General features: G+C 29.9%; 3 protein-coding genes across 3 annotated transcripts; 2 read left to right on the top strand and 1 right to left on the bottom strand.

Annotated features, from left to right (window-relative positions):
• Positions 1-7,559: 7,559 nt before the first annotated feature.
• LOC135954832 (heat shock protein 23-like) lies at positions 7,560-8,530 on the bottom strand. The gene has a single exon (XM_065505070.1). The coding sequence runs from the start codon at positions 8,394-8,396 to the stop codon at positions 7,767-7,769; it is 630 nt and encodes a 209-aa protein (XP_065361142.1). The 5' UTR covers positions 8,397-8,530; the 3' UTR covers positions 7,560-7,766.
• A 921-nt stretch (positions 8,531-9,451) lies between these two features.
• On the top strand, positions 9,452-10,397 carry LOC135953078 (heat shock protein 23-like). Its single transcript, XM_065502740.1, has one exon. It carries the CDS (start codon positions 9,534-9,536, stop codon positions 10,161-10,163), a length of 630 nt encoding a protein of 209 aa, XP_065358812.1. The 5' UTR covers positions 9,452-9,533; the 3' UTR covers positions 10,164-10,397.
• Positions 10,398-12,068: 1,671 nt separating this feature from the next.
• Positions 12,069-15,190, top strand: LOC135954624 (nuclear exosome regulator NRDE2). The gene has a single exon (XM_065504818.1). The coding sequence runs from the start codon at positions 12,105-12,107 to the stop codon at positions 15,096-15,098; it is 2,994 nt and encodes a 997-aa protein (XP_065360890.1). The 5' UTR covers positions 12,069-12,104; the 3' UTR covers positions 15,099-15,190.
• Positions 15,191-18,508: the final 3,318 nt, after the last annotated feature.

The raw sequence follows: 18,508 nt of genomic DNA, 5'->3' as shown, positions 1-18,508 counted from the left end.
TCAATTTGGTTTTTTACAGAATTTAAGTAAAAAAAACTTAACAATATTTAATTAAAAAAAAAAGCAAGAAAGAGAAACGTTTGAATGGAACATGAACTTTATATGTTTCATCATTTAGTGTTGTTTAGATGCTACTAGAGTGTGTTCTTTTTTTCTCGTGTTCTTCTAGTTTGCTAAGCAAAAGTTTCAATTGCGTCCATTTTTTTCCTGCTTTTTATTTTGTTTCATTTTTTAAGGTTTTAAAATAATACAACATATTTTATAATTAAATTTTTATTTTAGATAAAAAAAATACCAACAAATAAACCTTAAATTTTTTATATGTTATTAGAAGCCATGTTTATATTTATGATTTAACATTCAGGCGGACATAGAGACAATTTTGATTTTCGAAATTTTATTTCAAAATCAGGGGGTTATTTTGTTATTAATTTCGAATAGCTTTCGAATCGTAGTACTCAATAGTCCTCTGGTTTTGCCTTAAAGTATAAATGTGGAGAGTATTGAGCGAAATTTAACTTTTCTAACTAAATTTATTGCATCATAAATTATATTCATAATTTCAATATTTCTTTACGTATTACATTAATTTTATAAACTTTTACATACATAGGAACAAATTTCTAAATTTGATTTGATTAAAATATGTATACGTCTCCAATCTTATATGAATTCCTTGTTCATAATTAGTTTAACAAGTAGCCGTCCAGTTTGCACAGCTCACTTGGGGTCCATTGGGTTGGTCCCTTTGTAAATATCTATGTACCACTTTTAATTTCAAAATTTTATTAGAATAAAATAATAATAAATAAACATTTTTAAAAAAGCTTAAATCATAGGGTAACATAGAGACGAGACGGAATTGTCAAAAACCTAAGTGTATTGTCAAAAACCTAACTCTTGCAACAACAAAATACATGTTAGTCAATGTATTTTGTTTTTGTATCAGAAATATGATTTGTTGTATTTTTGTTTGACAATACGGAATGTCTCGTCTCTATGTATAATTCTCTATGGCTTAAATGCTTTAATTTAAATCAAACTATTAATTTCACTATAAAATTTATATGATAGAAATTCTTGTTGCGACAATCTCAGCATCAGGAACATATCACGACAAGCTTTTATATCATATAAATTTTATAATGAAATTAATAGTTTGATATAAATAATAGTTTATGTTCTTCTTTTTAGAACATTTAAATAAATATTTTTTTGTTATTTTATTTTCTTCTCTTTAGATCTCTTTGAATATTTCGAATTTCGAATATATGTATTTTAAAAAGCTTATTTTCTGATACAATATTGAAAATACTTTAAAATTCATGATCATTTCGAATTTTTTTTTTTTAAATTTTTAAGTTCGAAATGGACCTCAAATAGAACTAAAAATTTTTTTTCATGAATTTTTAAGATTTAGAGATTATTTTAAAAGCTTTAAAAAATTTTCGAACATAAGTTCGAATTTTCGAACTTAATGTTGCATTGTCAACAGGTTTATGCATGATCTAGAGATTATTTTAACAGTTTTAAAATTGTTCGAACATAACTTCGAATTTGATTTAGAATTGTTGACAGCTCAATTCTTTTCATTTCTTTATTTTTTTTGCAGCCAATTTACTGCATAACCTCAAATTTGAAAAACCCTTTAATAAAACTCTTAACAAATCAAGTATTCCAAAATAAATGTAGATTATATTGAAGCCTTAACTGACCGATAACCTTTCTATTTAACAATAGTTAATTTAAGATAATGAATTTTCCATTATTGCCCGTTTGGAAATTATTGATCGGAAAAAATTATTTCTGAAAGTTTCATATTCAAGTGACGGTAATTTAGCTGTTCAAAATTGTCAAAAAACGGACAAAGCGTTACAGTTACTGAAGACCGTTACTTGAGCACGCTAAAGAATTTTTTTTATCCGGAACTACGCCAAAAGAGAATTCCTTTCAACAGATAAAAACGAATTTTAAATACAATATTTTTGATTTACGTGAATTTCAGTATCAAATAATCAAAATAGTCCCCGTCAGATTTTAAGTGAAAAAGGTTTTTGAAAATACATTCATTCTAATTGATTTAATCTAAAGATTATTAAAAATTAAAAAGAAAATCAATCTGTTTTTGCGTTATATTTTCGATTTTTTATGCCGATTTCACAAAATAAAAGTTCCAATTTTGCCTATATTTTTCGGATATTTTACCATTTGTTGGATGCTCTAAGAAGGACTTTCTTTTTAACAAAAATAATCTTTGATGTTTCTTTTCATTAATTGACGGTCAATTCAAATTCCAAAAATTCGAAATTAGCACATTGATTGAGAATTGTTTCGGAAAAACTTTTTATGCTCCAAAATCTATAACTTATCAATAACAGGGTAATTTCCTTCCCTTATGTCTTTCATTGCCAACTGAGGTGAAATATAACCAATTGTTACCGAGCAAATAGAAACATTTTCGAAAAAATTACAAATTTTAAATTTTGATTAGTTTCCAATATTCAAAAGTTGTTTTTAAAACGATTGGATCTTTAATGGGGTTATTAAAACCATAGAATTTTCGAATATAAATCTCGTGAGTTTTTAAATGTTGTTGCAAATTCATTACTCGAAAAAGTCGTTCCACAACCAAACGAAATTTTTACATGATCTATTTTACACCATAAAAATGTAACGAAAAGTATAAAAATAGTTATTCAAATTTCAATCCAATGTCACGTGAGGTTGTTTAGAGTTGATTCGCTACCAAAAATTGTTTTCTGCCCAATTGCCAACAGAATCAAAAAACAAATAAAATTCGACTCAAACTTCATTGAAACTCCATTAATATGCATTTTTATTCAACATATTAGAAATTTCATAACATTCTTCATCTTTTATTCGCAGATATCAAACAGTTATTATATAACTTGGTAATATAGCTTTGAATTTAAACAAAAATCTGACTTACTTAAGCCAAGACAAGCATTTAATTACTTAACCCTTATCTTGTACTTTAAAAATGAAACGCAAATGATTATTTCTGATTATGTTCTTACACTCATGAGATGTAATACGATTCTTACAATTCAATTTATTATATCCGGAATATTTCGAAATATTTGGACAGAACAAGCAACGTTCTCATTTAGAGCATTAAAAACTGTCCAATTTTGAGTCGCAAGTACAGGATAAGGATTAAATCAGTTTATTCATCATTTTAATTATGCTCAAAAATAAAATTTGAAACAAAACTTATGGCCGTTTTTACCAATGTCAATAAAGTATTGATAAACAATTAATTTCAATTATTTATTTTACTGATTATAAATTACTAACTAAGGAAAATGAATATTTTTATCTAATACATTTAGCTAGAAATAATAATAAAAAAAATACTTGAAGAAGAGAAAAATTAGTTTTCTTAAATTAAAATTTATTTAATAATAAAAGATTTTTAAATAATTATATACATACAACTTATTTCTAAAGCTAAATACCTATAAAAAAAATACAAAGAATTGAAAACAAATTGATTTATATAAAAATGCAACATTTTTTTTTTAAAGAAATTTAATGATGAACTGAGTTTTTAATGTACATACATAAGTATGTATTTCGGAAATACAGGAAGTACAATACAAATTCTATTATTAAGATTTTCTATTGATGATTGCTGTTACATTTTGTTATAAGCAATTCAATTTTCAATTCTTTAAAAAAAAAATTACATATTTTTGTAACGAAAGTGTGGTATGATTTTGTATGTTAAATAAGACTGTATATAGACTAAAGAAAATTTTAAATTTTATCATTAATTTAGAAGGTATAAAAGTTCTATTTGTGTTAATAAAATGCTTAAATTCAACGAATAATGAAAAATAAACTTAGAATGGAAATTATATGTAAATTTTCAGGCATTTTAGTATTTGAATTTTTAAATTTTAACATTGAGTGTTTACAAGATCCACAAATAAAACGGAACACTGAGGAACTGATTTAAATAAATTACAGACGACATAATCGTTTAGAAAATTTAACTTGTAAACATTTGGTTTTTAAACAAAGCCAACTACAGACTGTCTTGGCTCCCAACCGAGTCACACTCGGTCAAAGATTATCAACCTGAAGTTCTCTCCAGAGTTGAACTGTGGACAACAACAGATATGTTACAACAATAATTTTACATCAATTCTGGAACGATTCGTACAATAACAACTTAATTGTAAAAACATTTAATTACAATAAATATTAATCGCACATGTCAAACGTGAATGAATCTTAAATGGTGTTTGAGTAATCGTATTAAGTTATTAAATAAAAATCGGATGTCAGTGGTTCCCAAATATTGTTATTTATTATGATGTATACCGACACCATCTTCTACAATCAATTTTTAATTTAATTAAAGATTTATACACAATTTGTTTTACAAATCTGTAATAAATTTAAAAACTGATTATGAATAAGGCATTAAAAAACTATTTCCAATTAAACTCTAACGAATTTCTTAATAATCACTAGTTCTTCAGAACGAGTTCTTGAAGTTGTTAACAAAGAATCAGAATTGGGTCTGGTTATAGTCGTTCTAGAACTAGTGAGTTTGGAACAAGTTCTAAACATTTTCATGTGATTTATAAATTGGTTCACATAAAAACTATAAATTTGTTTTAAAAAACTGGACAATTTTTAAACAATTTGTGATATGTAACACAATATTATTGTGTTATTGAAATTAAAGCTAAACTATTTGTATAAAATTAAAAAAAAAGATATTGCCCCAAACTTTTTAAATTAAAACCAGGGGGGTTATTATGTAACTCTTTCAAAAAGAAATTCGTTCGAATTTGTATGCTTTATACATTGTATTTCAAAAGTGTTTCGATTCGAATCGAATTAGGGAGTAACCCCCCAGGTGGAGCTACATTTTGAGAAATCCTATCGTAAGTATTAAATAGAAAAATATAACGTATAATTAACAAGTAAGAGTGCTATATTCGGCTATGCCGAATCTTATATACCCTTCACCTTTGTTGTGGATGCATTATTATTTTTTATAATTAGTATATATGTATGTATGTACATTGCCCACTTTCAGCGTACAGCATCCTAAATTTATCAAGAACACAAAAAACAACAACGCCAAACGAAACAAAACACCAAAAGAAAAAACAAAATACGCAAGCCAATGAAACCAACACACGTCCAAACATACGTTTAATTGTATAAAAAACAACAACGCCAAAAGAAACAAAACACACATACGATTTGTTGCTTTTTTGTCAAAAAAACCAACACACAACCAAACAAACGTTTAGTTGTATAAAAAACAACAACAACGCCAAAAGAAACAAAACACAAAAAAACAAAATACGCAAAGCATGCACAACCAAGCATACGCTTTTTTGTAAAAAAAACCAACACACAACCAAACAAACGTTTAGTTGTATAAAAAACAACAACAATGCCAAAAGAAACAAAACACAAAAAAAAACAAAATACACAAAACTTGCACATCCACACATACGTTTTGTTGTTTTTTTTGTCAAAGCATGCAATACATTGTGTTTTTTGATGAAATTTTCAGAGGTTGTCTCGGATTTTTGCTCATATCTCCGTTATTTATGGACGGATTTTGCTGATTTTAAATAGCAAAATTCTCGAAAGTATGTCTGACAGAATTGTTGAAGATTTGGATCCCGGAGATATCTGGGGCCTTCAGAAAATTGATTTCAACAGACAGACAGACAGACAGACAGACAGACAGACAGACAGACAGACAGACAGACAGACAGACGGACAGACAGACAGACGGACATGGCTTAATCGACTCCGCTATCTATAAGGATCCAGAATATATATACTTTATAGGGTCGGAAATGAAAAATGTAGAAATTACAAACGGAATGACAAACTTATATATACCCTTCTCACGAAGCTGAAGGGTATAAAAATGTAATAATAAATGATGTTCATTTATCTAAGGGTTTTTTATAATTTGCTTAATAATTTGACATAAGTTGAATCTGTAATATACTAGTTAATTTGTGTTAGCAATTGTCTGAACAACTCTATAAATCTGTAATAAATATTTTGTTGGTCCTCCATTCTGCTTGGTTACGTCCTCTAGTCATCTTTTCATGGAGTTTGCAACAGGTTCAGATACATCTTTAGTAATTTGGCCACACTCTTCCGTCCTTAGATGAAATGATTCGTTTTCTAATATTCCGGTCTAAAATTTCGTGGTGTGATTTGGGTCATTGTCTTGCTGAAAGACCCATGCAGTTACCAGACCTAAATGTTCAACACTTACTTCCAAATTGTCCTTTGAAATTTTTAAGCAGTCTCGGCAGTTCATTGCATTTTCAATTAATACAAGATTGCCAGGCCCTGCAGCTGACATACATCAAAGACCCACCGCCATGTTTTACGGTAGCTCGAATGTGAGACGACCTCAGCTCCAAACTGCAAATCAACTCGAAAACACCTCAGCTCCAACCTTGTGAAATTTCGTTACTATATCTCCAATAGATCCCGATATACCGAATTATTTCCAAACAAGTAAGAGCTCTATATTCTGTGCCGAATATTATATACCCTTCACCAAATTATACTTCAAAATACAAATTTTAAATATTTGTATGTAAACAAAATTTATTTTTTTTTTCAAAGATGTTTTTTTTGTAAATTTTTTTTTTTCGAATTGTTATTTTAAATTTTTTTTATTTAGTTTTGAATTTAAAAAAAAAAAATTTTTATTTTTAAAATTTTTTTTGGTGAAAAAAAAAATTCGTGTTACAAAAATGTTTTCGAATTGTAATTTTAAATTTTTTTTATTTACAGTTTTAAATTTTTTAAATTTTAAAAAAAAATTTTTTTTGGTGAAAAAAAAATCGGGTTAAAAAATATTTTTTCCGATTTTGACCCATTGTAGGTCCAACTTACTATGGTCTTATATACTTCGTTGCAAAGGTCTTTCAAATATCTATCATTAGATATTCATATTGTCTATATTAATGACTTAGTAATCCAGATATAGGTCAAAAATCGAGGTTGTCCTGGTTTTTTCCTCATATCTTAGCCATTTGTGGACCGATTTTAAATAGGAAACTTTTCGAAAGCATGTCCGACAGAATTATTGAAGATTTGGATCCTGAAAATATCCAGGGTCTTCAGAAAATTGATTTCAACAGACAGATAGACGGACGGACATGGCTTAATCGACTCCGCTATCTATAAGGATCCAGAAATTAAAAATGTAGAAATTACAAACAGAATGACAAACTTATATATTCCCTTCTCACGAAGGTGAAGGGTATAAAAATACCACTGTGCATTGGAGATATAGGGTATGTAAATGCAGTAAATTTGTGAATCCTGCAAACTTTTGCAACAGTGAACTAAATGATGCGGTGATGTTATAAATTTGAGGAATCACTGCCAGCAATAAGCATTAAAAAACGTTTGACGTAAACAAATGATGGCAAATATTCAAAACTTTAGTTATGCTGCTGTGAACTTTTAAATTCTGCCTATTTACTTTTGTACAACCCTCACTGTCACAAAAATAAATTAAACTGTTTTTCTTTTAATAAGGATAAATGTTTTATTATGTCAATGTATATTAATATTAAGGTTTTAAAATGATTTAAAAACAAAAAAATAACGAATACTTAGAACTAAAAAGTATGGAATAGTCTGGAATTCATGAATATTAGCATATAAATAATGAATATGATGAAATGGTTATTTCCCTAAAATAAATCCAATATGGATCTTGAAATCATTTATTTTGTATCTTCTTGATCACCACCAGGTCCATTAGCGACATCTGTAGTAATCTTCTCTTGAGTGTTTTGCTTGACATTCAAATGGGCCGGGCCAGTTTGCTGAATTTGTATAATACGTTCGTTGGATTTTTCTTCCACCGCTGGTTTGGGTACACTGACAGTCAAGACACCATCTGAAGATAGTGTAGAAACCACCTTGTCCGCGTCATAGCCTTTAGGCAAAACATAGCGGCGTACAAAATGACGTTGAATGAAGCCATGCTGATCTTCACGTTCATCATGTTTGCCCTCAATGACGATGCAGTTGTCAACGACTTTAACCTTTAGTTCGCTTGGCTTAAATTGGGCCACATCCATGCACACTTGAAAACCATCTTTACCAACTGGTGAAATACGGGATTCCTTCTTTTCTCCATCACGGCGATTGAGCTGATGGTCGTTGATACGATTGAGCAGGGCCAATGGCAGTGTATAGCCTGCTAAACTGGGTTGTGTTGGCTCACGTTGGGAGTTGCGATGAATGAGGTAGGGTGAAACACCCAAACCAAAATCGTTGCCGTAGTAAGATGGATTAGATTCGCTGCTCAATTCATCAATGAGACTCAACAATAGTGGTAAATTTGCCATTTTTTAATTGTTATTTATAGTTTTTCTTCAATCTTTAAAAATAGTCAATAAATGTTATTCACTTAAGATTTCAAAGCTTTTATTTGGCTTGCTAGAACACTAACACTTTTCACAATTATTTTGCAACTGATGCCGCTTGCTGTGTTTTGCCGGCTTTTATATTAATTAAAGAGCTGTAAGAAAATTTCGAGTATTTTCTCGAAAAGTTTCAATTGGTCTCTCTTTCAATTAATTTTAGCTACTCTCTTTGCGCATAATCGAGTGCTTTTTCATTAAAATTTCACTCTCACGAATTAGTGAGAGAAATTTACTCTTTTTATACTTATTTTATAGAAAAATAATAGATGCTCTCTTAAGTATCTGGTAATTATTTTGTTATGTTTTTTATTTAATTTTTATTTCATTAGGTGGTATCAAAAATAGTTCATAAAAAACAAAAATAACGTAATTTATATGAAATAAATTAAATGAATACAGAAAATTCAACATAGGATTTGACTGCCATTTTTTTAATTTTTTGCAAATTCATTATTTAACAAATTTTAAAAATCCTGACAAAATAATATATCTATGCAAGAATGATAGAAAAATATGTAAATATATGTATGTATGTATGTATATTTTTATTCAGCTAATCATAAAAAAACAATTCTAGAAACGGCATCATAAAATTATAATTTTGTATAAAATTAATAGAATACAAATTAAATTAATGATAAGAAAAATTCCAGATTTTCAGAGAACAGCTATTTTTTCTACAAATAATGTAAAAAAGAGAAAATTAATAAATTTACACTCAATGATTTTAAGAGTAAAATATAAATGAGAAAAACACTCAAAATAACGAGTTGAAAGAGTTCATAAACGAAAGCTCATTTAAAAAATAAAATTATTAAATTGAAAGAGAAAAAGCACTATCAAAAAACAATAGAAAGAGCTTACAAATGAAAGCTAATTTAAAGAGAGTATAATTAAAAGTTTTCGAGAAATTACTCGAAAATTTTTCAACAGCTCTGTAATTGATATAAAAGCCGGTAAAAACAAGTAAGCGGCATCAGTTGCACAAGTTGTTGTGAAAAACAAAGTGTTCTTGTCTGAATAAACAAATCTTGAAGAATATAAGTGAAGATAAACAAAATGGCAAGTTTACCACTATTGTTGAGTCTCATCGATGAATTGGGCAGTGAACCCAATCCATCTTACTACGGCAATGATTTCGGTTTGGGTGTTTCACCCTACCTTATTCATCGCCACTCCCAACGTGAGCCAACACAACCCAGTCTAGCGGGCTATACACTGCCATTAGCTCTGCTCAGTCGTATCAACGACCATCAGCTCAATCGCCGTGGTGGAGAAAATAAGGAATCACGTATTTCTACAGTTGGCACAGATGGTTTCCAAGTGTGTATGGATGTGGCCCAGTTTAAGCCAAGCGAACTAAATGTAAAGGTAGTCGAAAACTGTATAGTCATTGAGGGTAAACACGATGAACGTGAAGATCAGCATGGCTTCATTCAACGTCATTTTGTACGCCGCTATGTTTTGCCTAAAGGCTATGATGCTGACAAGGTGGTTTCGACTCTGTCTTCTGATGGTGTCTTGACTGTCAGTGTACCCAAACCAGTGGAGGAGGAAAAATCCAACGAACGTATTATACAGATCCAGCAAACTGGACCGGCGCATTTGAATGTGAAGCAAAACACTCAAGAGAAGGTTACTGCAGATGCCGCCAATGGAGCTAGTGGTGATCAAGAAGAAACAAAATAAATGGTTTCAAGATCCATATTGGATTTATTTTAAGAAAATAACCATTTCATTATATTCTTTATTTATATGTTAACATTCATGAATTCCAGACTATTCCATACCTTTTAGTTTTAAGAATTAGTTTATCTTTTATTCTTAAATCATTTGTTGATACCTATGCCATTTTAAAAATTCGTACTTATAAATACTACGATGACAAATAAAATAAAACATTTATCCCCAATGTAAGAAAAACCGCGTTCATTTATTTGTTTTTAAAGTGAGGAAGTATAAAATGGAATATTTTAACTTTTATAGGAAAAATCCATCCCAATCCAATAAACCAGAGAACGATATATTAGTGAAAACCCATGGCAGAACTAAAACAAGATACAATTATTAGAAAGTAGTAAAAGAAAACTGAAAAAACCATGGTGAAAAACATACAATCTTTGAAAAATTCAAATATTTGTACAAATAACAGATAAAATATGTATGTAATTTAGATGAAAGATAAATATGTACATATCGCACTTGATCAACAAGAGGGTATTAACTCAAAATTTAAAAATTTTCAGTAGAGGTTAAAAACTGTTTGTGGTTACATTTTAAGAGAATTTGAAAATCTGAATACATCATAGTATGTAAATTCCATTTAATAATATAATTAAATTGTTTTTCTTTTAAATGTTTCCAATTATTGCAAAATAAATCTATTTTTTGAGTTAATACCATTTTTCTGAAAAAATTTGAACAATTTTATTATAAAAAGCGTCATATTTCGAATTAAAATCATAAAGTAAAACCAATTTTATCAACAAAACAGTTTCAACTCAAAATACTACCAAATATAAATAAAACAATTTGATTATCTTTAACTTGAATAAAGGCTCAACTCAAAATAATACCTTTTTTATGAAAATATACGATGCATTTCTATATCAACTTTTGTATTAACTTAAAATAATACCATTTTGTTGTATAAAACTAGTCAATACATTATCACGAAAATGGTCTCAAATGTTGTTTTCGAGATGAAAGAGTAATCGAAATACGTTGAAATTTTTACAGCAGATTGATATTGATGTTGTTAGTTGATTTCTTGAAAAAAGTGAAATTTTCAAAATTTTTAGTTAATACCCTCTTGTTGATCAAGTGCGATATGTTCTTTAAAATTTTATGAATAAATCACATTTCTTTAAGAACTTCAATTCAATTCAAAAACCACATTTTTAATTTTTTTTTTAAATATATATTCACTAAATCACATTTTTTAAGCTGAATAGCTCTTTATTGGTGGATTAAGCTAAAAATTAGTTTTCGGTGAGTAGTTGAAACTTTAATAAAGAAAAAAATAAAGATTATGGAATTTCAAAGGAGAAACTAGTTTAGAAGATGATATAAAGTGAGCCTCAAAAGTGAGATAATGAAAATCCTAAAATTTATCCATCTATTAAAGTTTAAACGTTTCGGTTTGTTGGTGATTGCGCTGAATAATAAATTAGGCACTGAAAAATAAAGATTTAAGTCGGACTATAATGATTTTCATGATCTTAAAAAAATTCTCTGGTGTTTAGTAAACACTGTTTACTCACTTTTGAGGCTGTGTGAATATGAAACAAAAAACTAAGATATTTTAAAACCCATCCATCACCTCTAAGAAGAAAATACACGATGGAATTGAAAAAAGGTCAACCACATAAAGGATTGTTTTAGGACACCTTAAAAATAAGCTGAATTATGCTCTAAAATAAAAATAATTAAATTATAACGGAAATTGTTAGTTGCATCAACAAATTGTTGATTAAATAAAAACTATTCATTATGAAGCATCCTGTTCATAACATCTGTTTGTTATCACTTCAAAGTGACTGCCAATACATAAATACAAAACAAATATAAACATTCGTGGTAAACAATTTTTAAACGTTTTATTTTTGCTTTTCTGTGTGTTTTTTTTAAATGTCACTTTTTCCTGCTTATTCAAAAGACAATGGAACTAAAGATGAAGTTAGTCATCCAACCTCCTCTTCAACAGTATCAAACGATCAAAACATCTGGTTGGAAAACAATAGTTTTGATATAAAAACACAAGATTTGACAACAATACAATTTAAGTCGCGTCAAGTGGGAGTTGAAATATCCGATGATTCTTCACAGAGCTCTAGCAGCAGTGATGAGGATGATAAAAATAAAGAGCACGCTTTATCTTCCAACGAAGAGGATGAAAGTAGAAGTAAGAGATTTAAAAAATCCAAAAAGAAACACAAGCATAAAAAATCAAATAAATCTTCAAAGAAACCTATTGAGCCCCAGTTGGATTTTACGGGCCAAGAAGAATTTTATGTTGACAAAAATAAGGCGAAACAGTATAACACCATAAGAACATTGCACAAACCTGCTTGTCCCAGATATCGCGTGTATTATTATACTTTGGGCAGAAATTATTACAACTCTGAGAAAACTAAACCAAAGCGTTATTATCGCTTTCGCGATGAATGTGGAAAAGGAACACAGAATGTGTTAAATTCTATATATGCCTTGGAGGAGAATGAATACACTTCAAAAATGGGTGAATTAAATCGCAAAACTATGGAAAAATGTCAAGATTTAAACAGTTGGCTAGAGCTAATTGCCCTACAAGACAGAAATCCTTACAAATGGTCTCGCTTAAGAGTGGCCGAAAAGAAAATCGATTATATACAAAAAGCTTTAATTTACCTGCCCAGTCAAGAAGAGTTGTACAGGGTGTATATTGACATTATAACTCAAGTCTATACTTCTCACGATGTAAGTAAAATGTTGGAGCCTTTACTAGCCAAAGATCCCTATAGCCTCATTTTATGGCAGGCTTTGATAATGTGCACTCAGGGCACAATGGCGCGTTGTACAGTACCCGAGGTTTTGTGTATCTATGAAAGATGCATGAAGAAAATGTTTCACAATCATAAACAAACCGCAACTACACAAGTCAGCGATGCTGTCATGTTGGAACTGTTCTACAATTGCTCTTTGTTTTTAAGGCAGTCGGGTTTATATGAGCAATTCTTTGCTCTTATTAAACTCGCTATAGAGTTAAATATAGCAATAAGTTCTAAGCTTTTAGAAGATCTGCAGCCTCGGGCCCAGGATGAGCAAACCTTGTTGGAATATGAGGAGATTATATTGCAATCCGGTTTGCCTATGAATGAAATCTGGCTGAGAATTGAGAAACTAAGGCAGGGATTTAATTTTCTGCCCTACCCGGGTGACAATGCGAAATGTAGTGATCCTCAGCGTATAGTATTTAATGAAGATATTTGTCATTATGTGTATCCTTTAAAGTCTCAAGAAAACTCCTTCAAATTATTAATAACGATTTTAAAACTTATGAAACTTCCCTTTATCAGCAGTCACACGTTAGCGGCTCAACTGCAAGATGATACAGACGCCATAGAAGATCAATTGGCTGTTTTTACAAATCCCAATTATATTTGCTCCTGGGACCAGCAGGAATTCTTCACAAGCCTATTTGAGTTAAGTAAAGAAATGGTAAATACACCCACCTATCTTAGTAGCACTATAGCCCATGAGCCATATTCTCTGTGTTTAAAAAATCTGTTGCTAAATTGTGCCCAATCTTATGAAAATATCGATGAAAGAAAGAGATTAATATTTCTGCAACTATGGTGTCGATTTGAGCGTTTTCTTTTAATATTAGAAAAACTAAACAAGAAACACTCAGTGGATTTTATACAACAAACACGTAAACGTTTTAAAACTCTGCTCAAACAGCGCCAGAACCGCAATTGTCTACAATTGTATGTGGAATTTGCTTTGTATGAATACGAAGCCGAGGCTACCGCCGAAAATATAGAGAATATATTTAAAAATCTTCTAGAAGCCTATAATAAAGAAGAAAATCTACAATCTGAACTGGCCTACGTGTACATGACATATGCTGAAATTCTGCTGAAATGGCAGCACTATGAAAAGGTATCTCAATTGCTGTCGTTATACGCACTTAATCTAGATCTTTCCCAGCTGGAGAGCATTACAAATACTAAAAAACTCTTGGCCTTAAGTAAACTTAAGGAAAAACTAGAACTCACCATAAAAATTGAACAAAATGTGGAAATAATGTTACTTGAGCAACATTTTATGAACGATTACACTTTAAGCCAAATAAATATCTATTGTCTACTCAGCTATACTGTGCAGCAAAAGCAACAATCTTTAGAATATTTACAAAAGCTATTGGAAATATTTAAAACAAAAAGTAATCCGCGTCATACATACCTAAGGGAGCATATTTATGAGATTTACATAAAGATATTACAACTCCCTAAAGGTAATAGTTATGTATCTCACAAGCTAATACAACAAACCATCTACAGTGGCCTCCAAGAATACCCCAACAATTTGTATTTATTACAAAAATGGGGCTGTCAACAGTCTATGCCGTGGTATAAACTAAGAGCCGGTTACATTAAATTAAATCCCTCCATTAAATCGGTTGTTTATATAATAGCTTTGGCACGTTGTCGTTTTATCAATACTCTGTCTTCAGCTTCTATCTCTATTGAACGACAGCCTTTATTTACTAACGACAGCAATGATCTGCATTATCATGGGATATTGGTGCGTCAGCGTATTTTAAATCTATTTAAAGTTTTAATACCCAGCGACACAACGCAAAACTCTTCAACGTCCTTGAGTTTGTACTCATCTTTACAGCGCAACTCCTTGTTTTGGCGTTGCTATCTAAGTTGTTTGTCTGATCAGAATTGTTCGTTTGATTTGAGTCAAAAATGTTTACTCACCGCCTTAGATGAGTGTCCCTGGAGTAAGGCTTTGTATTTGGATGGAGCTACGTATGTACCGCAAGAATTGTCACATTTGCAGGATTTAATAATTGAAAAGCAATTGAGAATATATGCTTTGCCCGAAGAATTGGAGATTTTAAGGGAACGTTAATAGATTTATTGTAATTTAAGTTATTTTCAGTTTAAAATGGAATGTGTATGTAAATATGGATACGTATTTAAATAAAATAATATTGCAAAATACATCTGCATATATTCGTTAATGCGTATTAATTACATAGGTCAACAGCAAAAAAATGCTTCACTACCACTATATAGATTTGTTGCATCATGGTTACCTAAGTACAAAAATGGTAAAATTTAGATTTTTTTTTTAAATTTTTTTTCTAAAATTGCGAATTTTTGTAGATGAAATTTGAACTATTCTAAGTTTACTTCAATTATATCGGACTAACCCTGTTTGAGTTATCATAAATTATTATTTGTAATTTCCACAATTTTCCGATCCTATAAAGTATATATATTCTGGATCCTTAAGCTACGTACACACGGTTGTCAGATTTTACAATGTTGTCAGATCTGGCAATGTGCTCGCAATGTACTGACAATGATATATTATTACCAAAAGGTAAATTGTCAGTTTAGACGATTGTAAGAAAACCTTACAATTTCATTGTCAGACAATTGTCAAACAATAAATTTATATGCCAACAAAAATTGTCAGTTCACACGGTTGTCAGATTGTTGTATGGCAAAGGTAACCAGATCTCTTGTTAGACATTGTCAGAAGAAAATTCAAATCTTTTTACAAACAATTTTAATTGTCATCTGTGTGTATTTATTAAAAAGTCGGAAATTTAAAGTATTATTATGGAACAGACAAAAGCCATTGCATGACGGATGAAGGCAAAATAGCAAAAAATCGTCGCAAAGTTTTGGTAAAGGATTGGGTACTTCGCCATCAGTAGGAAGGATTTTACGCTACATTGCTCATCCACTTACGAACTGACGAGCCGGAGTTGTATCATAATTTATTGCGAATGGTCTCCGAACAATTTGATCAATTTTGGCGATGTTTTTTTAAATGTGTGATTTTAAGGGTCCTCCCACTGATCCCCATTCCGAACACCTCAGCCGACTAAATAATACAGCACAACATAGAAGTGTGGACCTGATCATACTATTTCAACAAACAATCTTTGTTTTAGCGTCAAAAAATAGTAAAAACTAATGTGCTATTTAGAGGGACTAGACACGTTCATAATGCATCGATATGTTCACAAGAGTTATTCAGATTTACCGTAGCTACAACATTACTCAATATTGTTAGTGAAATATTAGGAGTCCCTGGAAGTTATTCTAAAAAAAAGTAAAAAAAAAATTGTTCTTCCTATATTTTTTTCAAAAAAAGTGCACGAAAAATCTATTTTTTGGGAAAAAATGTTAACAAAATTTGTTTGGCGGACTCTTAGCTATATTATTGCCATATAAAGTTAAGCGGTATCACCAAGTCTGAATTAGCTTTTGGCCAAAAATTGATGACACCATTTTTTGAGAGCCCACTGATTTTCAAAATCTTTGGGGGCCCATAAAAATAAAAATTGGTCACCAAAATGGACAAACTGAGTATAGGGTTATGATCGTGTGTTTTTTGCACTGACAATGATGCCATTGTCAGATGCATAAACTTCGCACATATGACAATAAAAAGTTTCTGACAATGATCTTACAATGATCTGGCAATGGCAACGTATGGTGTTTACACAATTGTCAGATGTCTGATAATATTATTGTCCTACAATGTACTGACAATACTTTTTCTGACAACGTTGAAGACAAAAATTGTAAGTTTACACGGTTGTTAGACATTTTCTGAAAATTTTTCTGACAATATTGTAAGATCTGACAACCGTGTGTACGTAGCTTTATAGATAGCGGAGTCGATTAAGCCATGTCCGTCTGTCTGTCTGTCTGTCTGTCCGTCTGTTGAAATCAATTTTCTGAAGACCCCAGATATCATCGGGATCCAAATCTTCAATAATTCTGACATGCTTTCGAGAAACTATTTAAAATCATCAAAATCGGTCCACAAATGGCTGAGATATGAGGAAAAAACCAGGACAACGTCGGTCTTTGACCTATTTTTGACCTACAGTGAGCCGCAAAAGTGAGTATACACCAAAAATTATTGGATATTTTTTAAGATAATGAAAATTCTAAAATTTATCCATGATTAAAATTTTAAAGTTTCGGTTTGATAGAGATTGGCTTGAATAATATCTTTGGTTGTGAAAAATATAGATTTAAGTCGGACTATAATGATTTTCATGATCTTAAAAAATCAAAAAATTCGCTGCTGTTTACTCACTTTTGAGGCTCACTGTATATCTGGATTATACTGATAGATATTTCAAAGACCTTTGCAACGACATACATATATAAGACCATAGTAAGTTGGACGTACAATGGGTCATAATAGGAAAAAATATTTTTTAACCCGAATTTTTTTTCTCCAAAAAAAAAATTGAAAAAACAAAACAAAATTTTTTCAAATTTAAAAAAAAAAAATTTAAAATTAAAAAAAAAATAAATTAAAATAATTCGAAAAAAAAACTTTAGAAACAAAAAATATTGTTTACCTAAAAATATTTAAAATTTGTATTTTGAAGTATAATTTGGTGAAGGGTATATAAGATTCGGCACAGCCGAATATAGCTCTCTTGTTTAATTTTAATTTACTAACAACTACTTATTTGAACTAAAAAAGGTACTTCATTACATTTTCATAAAGTCTGCAAAATTGGGAAATTAAGTAAAATACTATTTATTAATTAATTACTCAATACGTACACGTTATTTTGTTTAAGAAAATCGTGCACTTGATACTTCGTTTTGAATTTTGGTTAACTTGGTTATTTTTGATAGTAAAAGTTAAAAAGTGCATTTTAGGTGACAATATATTATTTCAAATCAGATTTCCTATTGGTATGTACATATATTGACTAACCTAAGACGACCAGATTTTGAAAATGAAAATAGATGACATAAAGAAAAAAGTCAAAAATTTATTTGAATTCAAGGTACGTGTTCTATTTATTAGGATCATAGTTATTGCAATTTAATTTAAACGAATCGAAATGTGTGCGTAACTGTCGTTCTAATGAGATATAAAGGACAAAAATTGGTTACAAAATTTTAGATACACGCCATTAACGGCCACTAGAACAAGAAATGTAGGAACAGAATTAACATATTCTGAGAAATATTAAAATAAAAAAAATTTTACTTAAAATATATGTATCCATTTTACCTGTATTTGAGTTTTTGTCTTCGTACGATACCGTTAACCTATTCGCAGGTATAACCCACAAAATTTTATTTTTTAACGGCCGTTTCAAAACTCCATTTCAAATTTTAAAAAATGTTAAGAATTGAAAGAAAATGTAAGAATTGTGCGGAATTCCCAATTATTGATAAATTCACTAAAATTTATTGTTGGGGATAAGCTAGTTCCTACGCGCATTTCACTGGAAAAACTAAAGATATTATACAAATAAATAA

The sequence above is a fragment of the Calliphora vicina genome, chromosome 3 (assembly GCF_958450345.1).
Source record: "Calliphora vicina chromosome 3, idCalVici1.1, whole genome shotgun sequence".
Classification (NCBI taxonomy): Eukaryota; Metazoa; Arthropoda; class Insecta; order Diptera; family Calliphoridae; genus Calliphora; species Calliphora vicina.
This window is presented reverse-complemented; position numbering and strand designations above follow the sequence as displayed.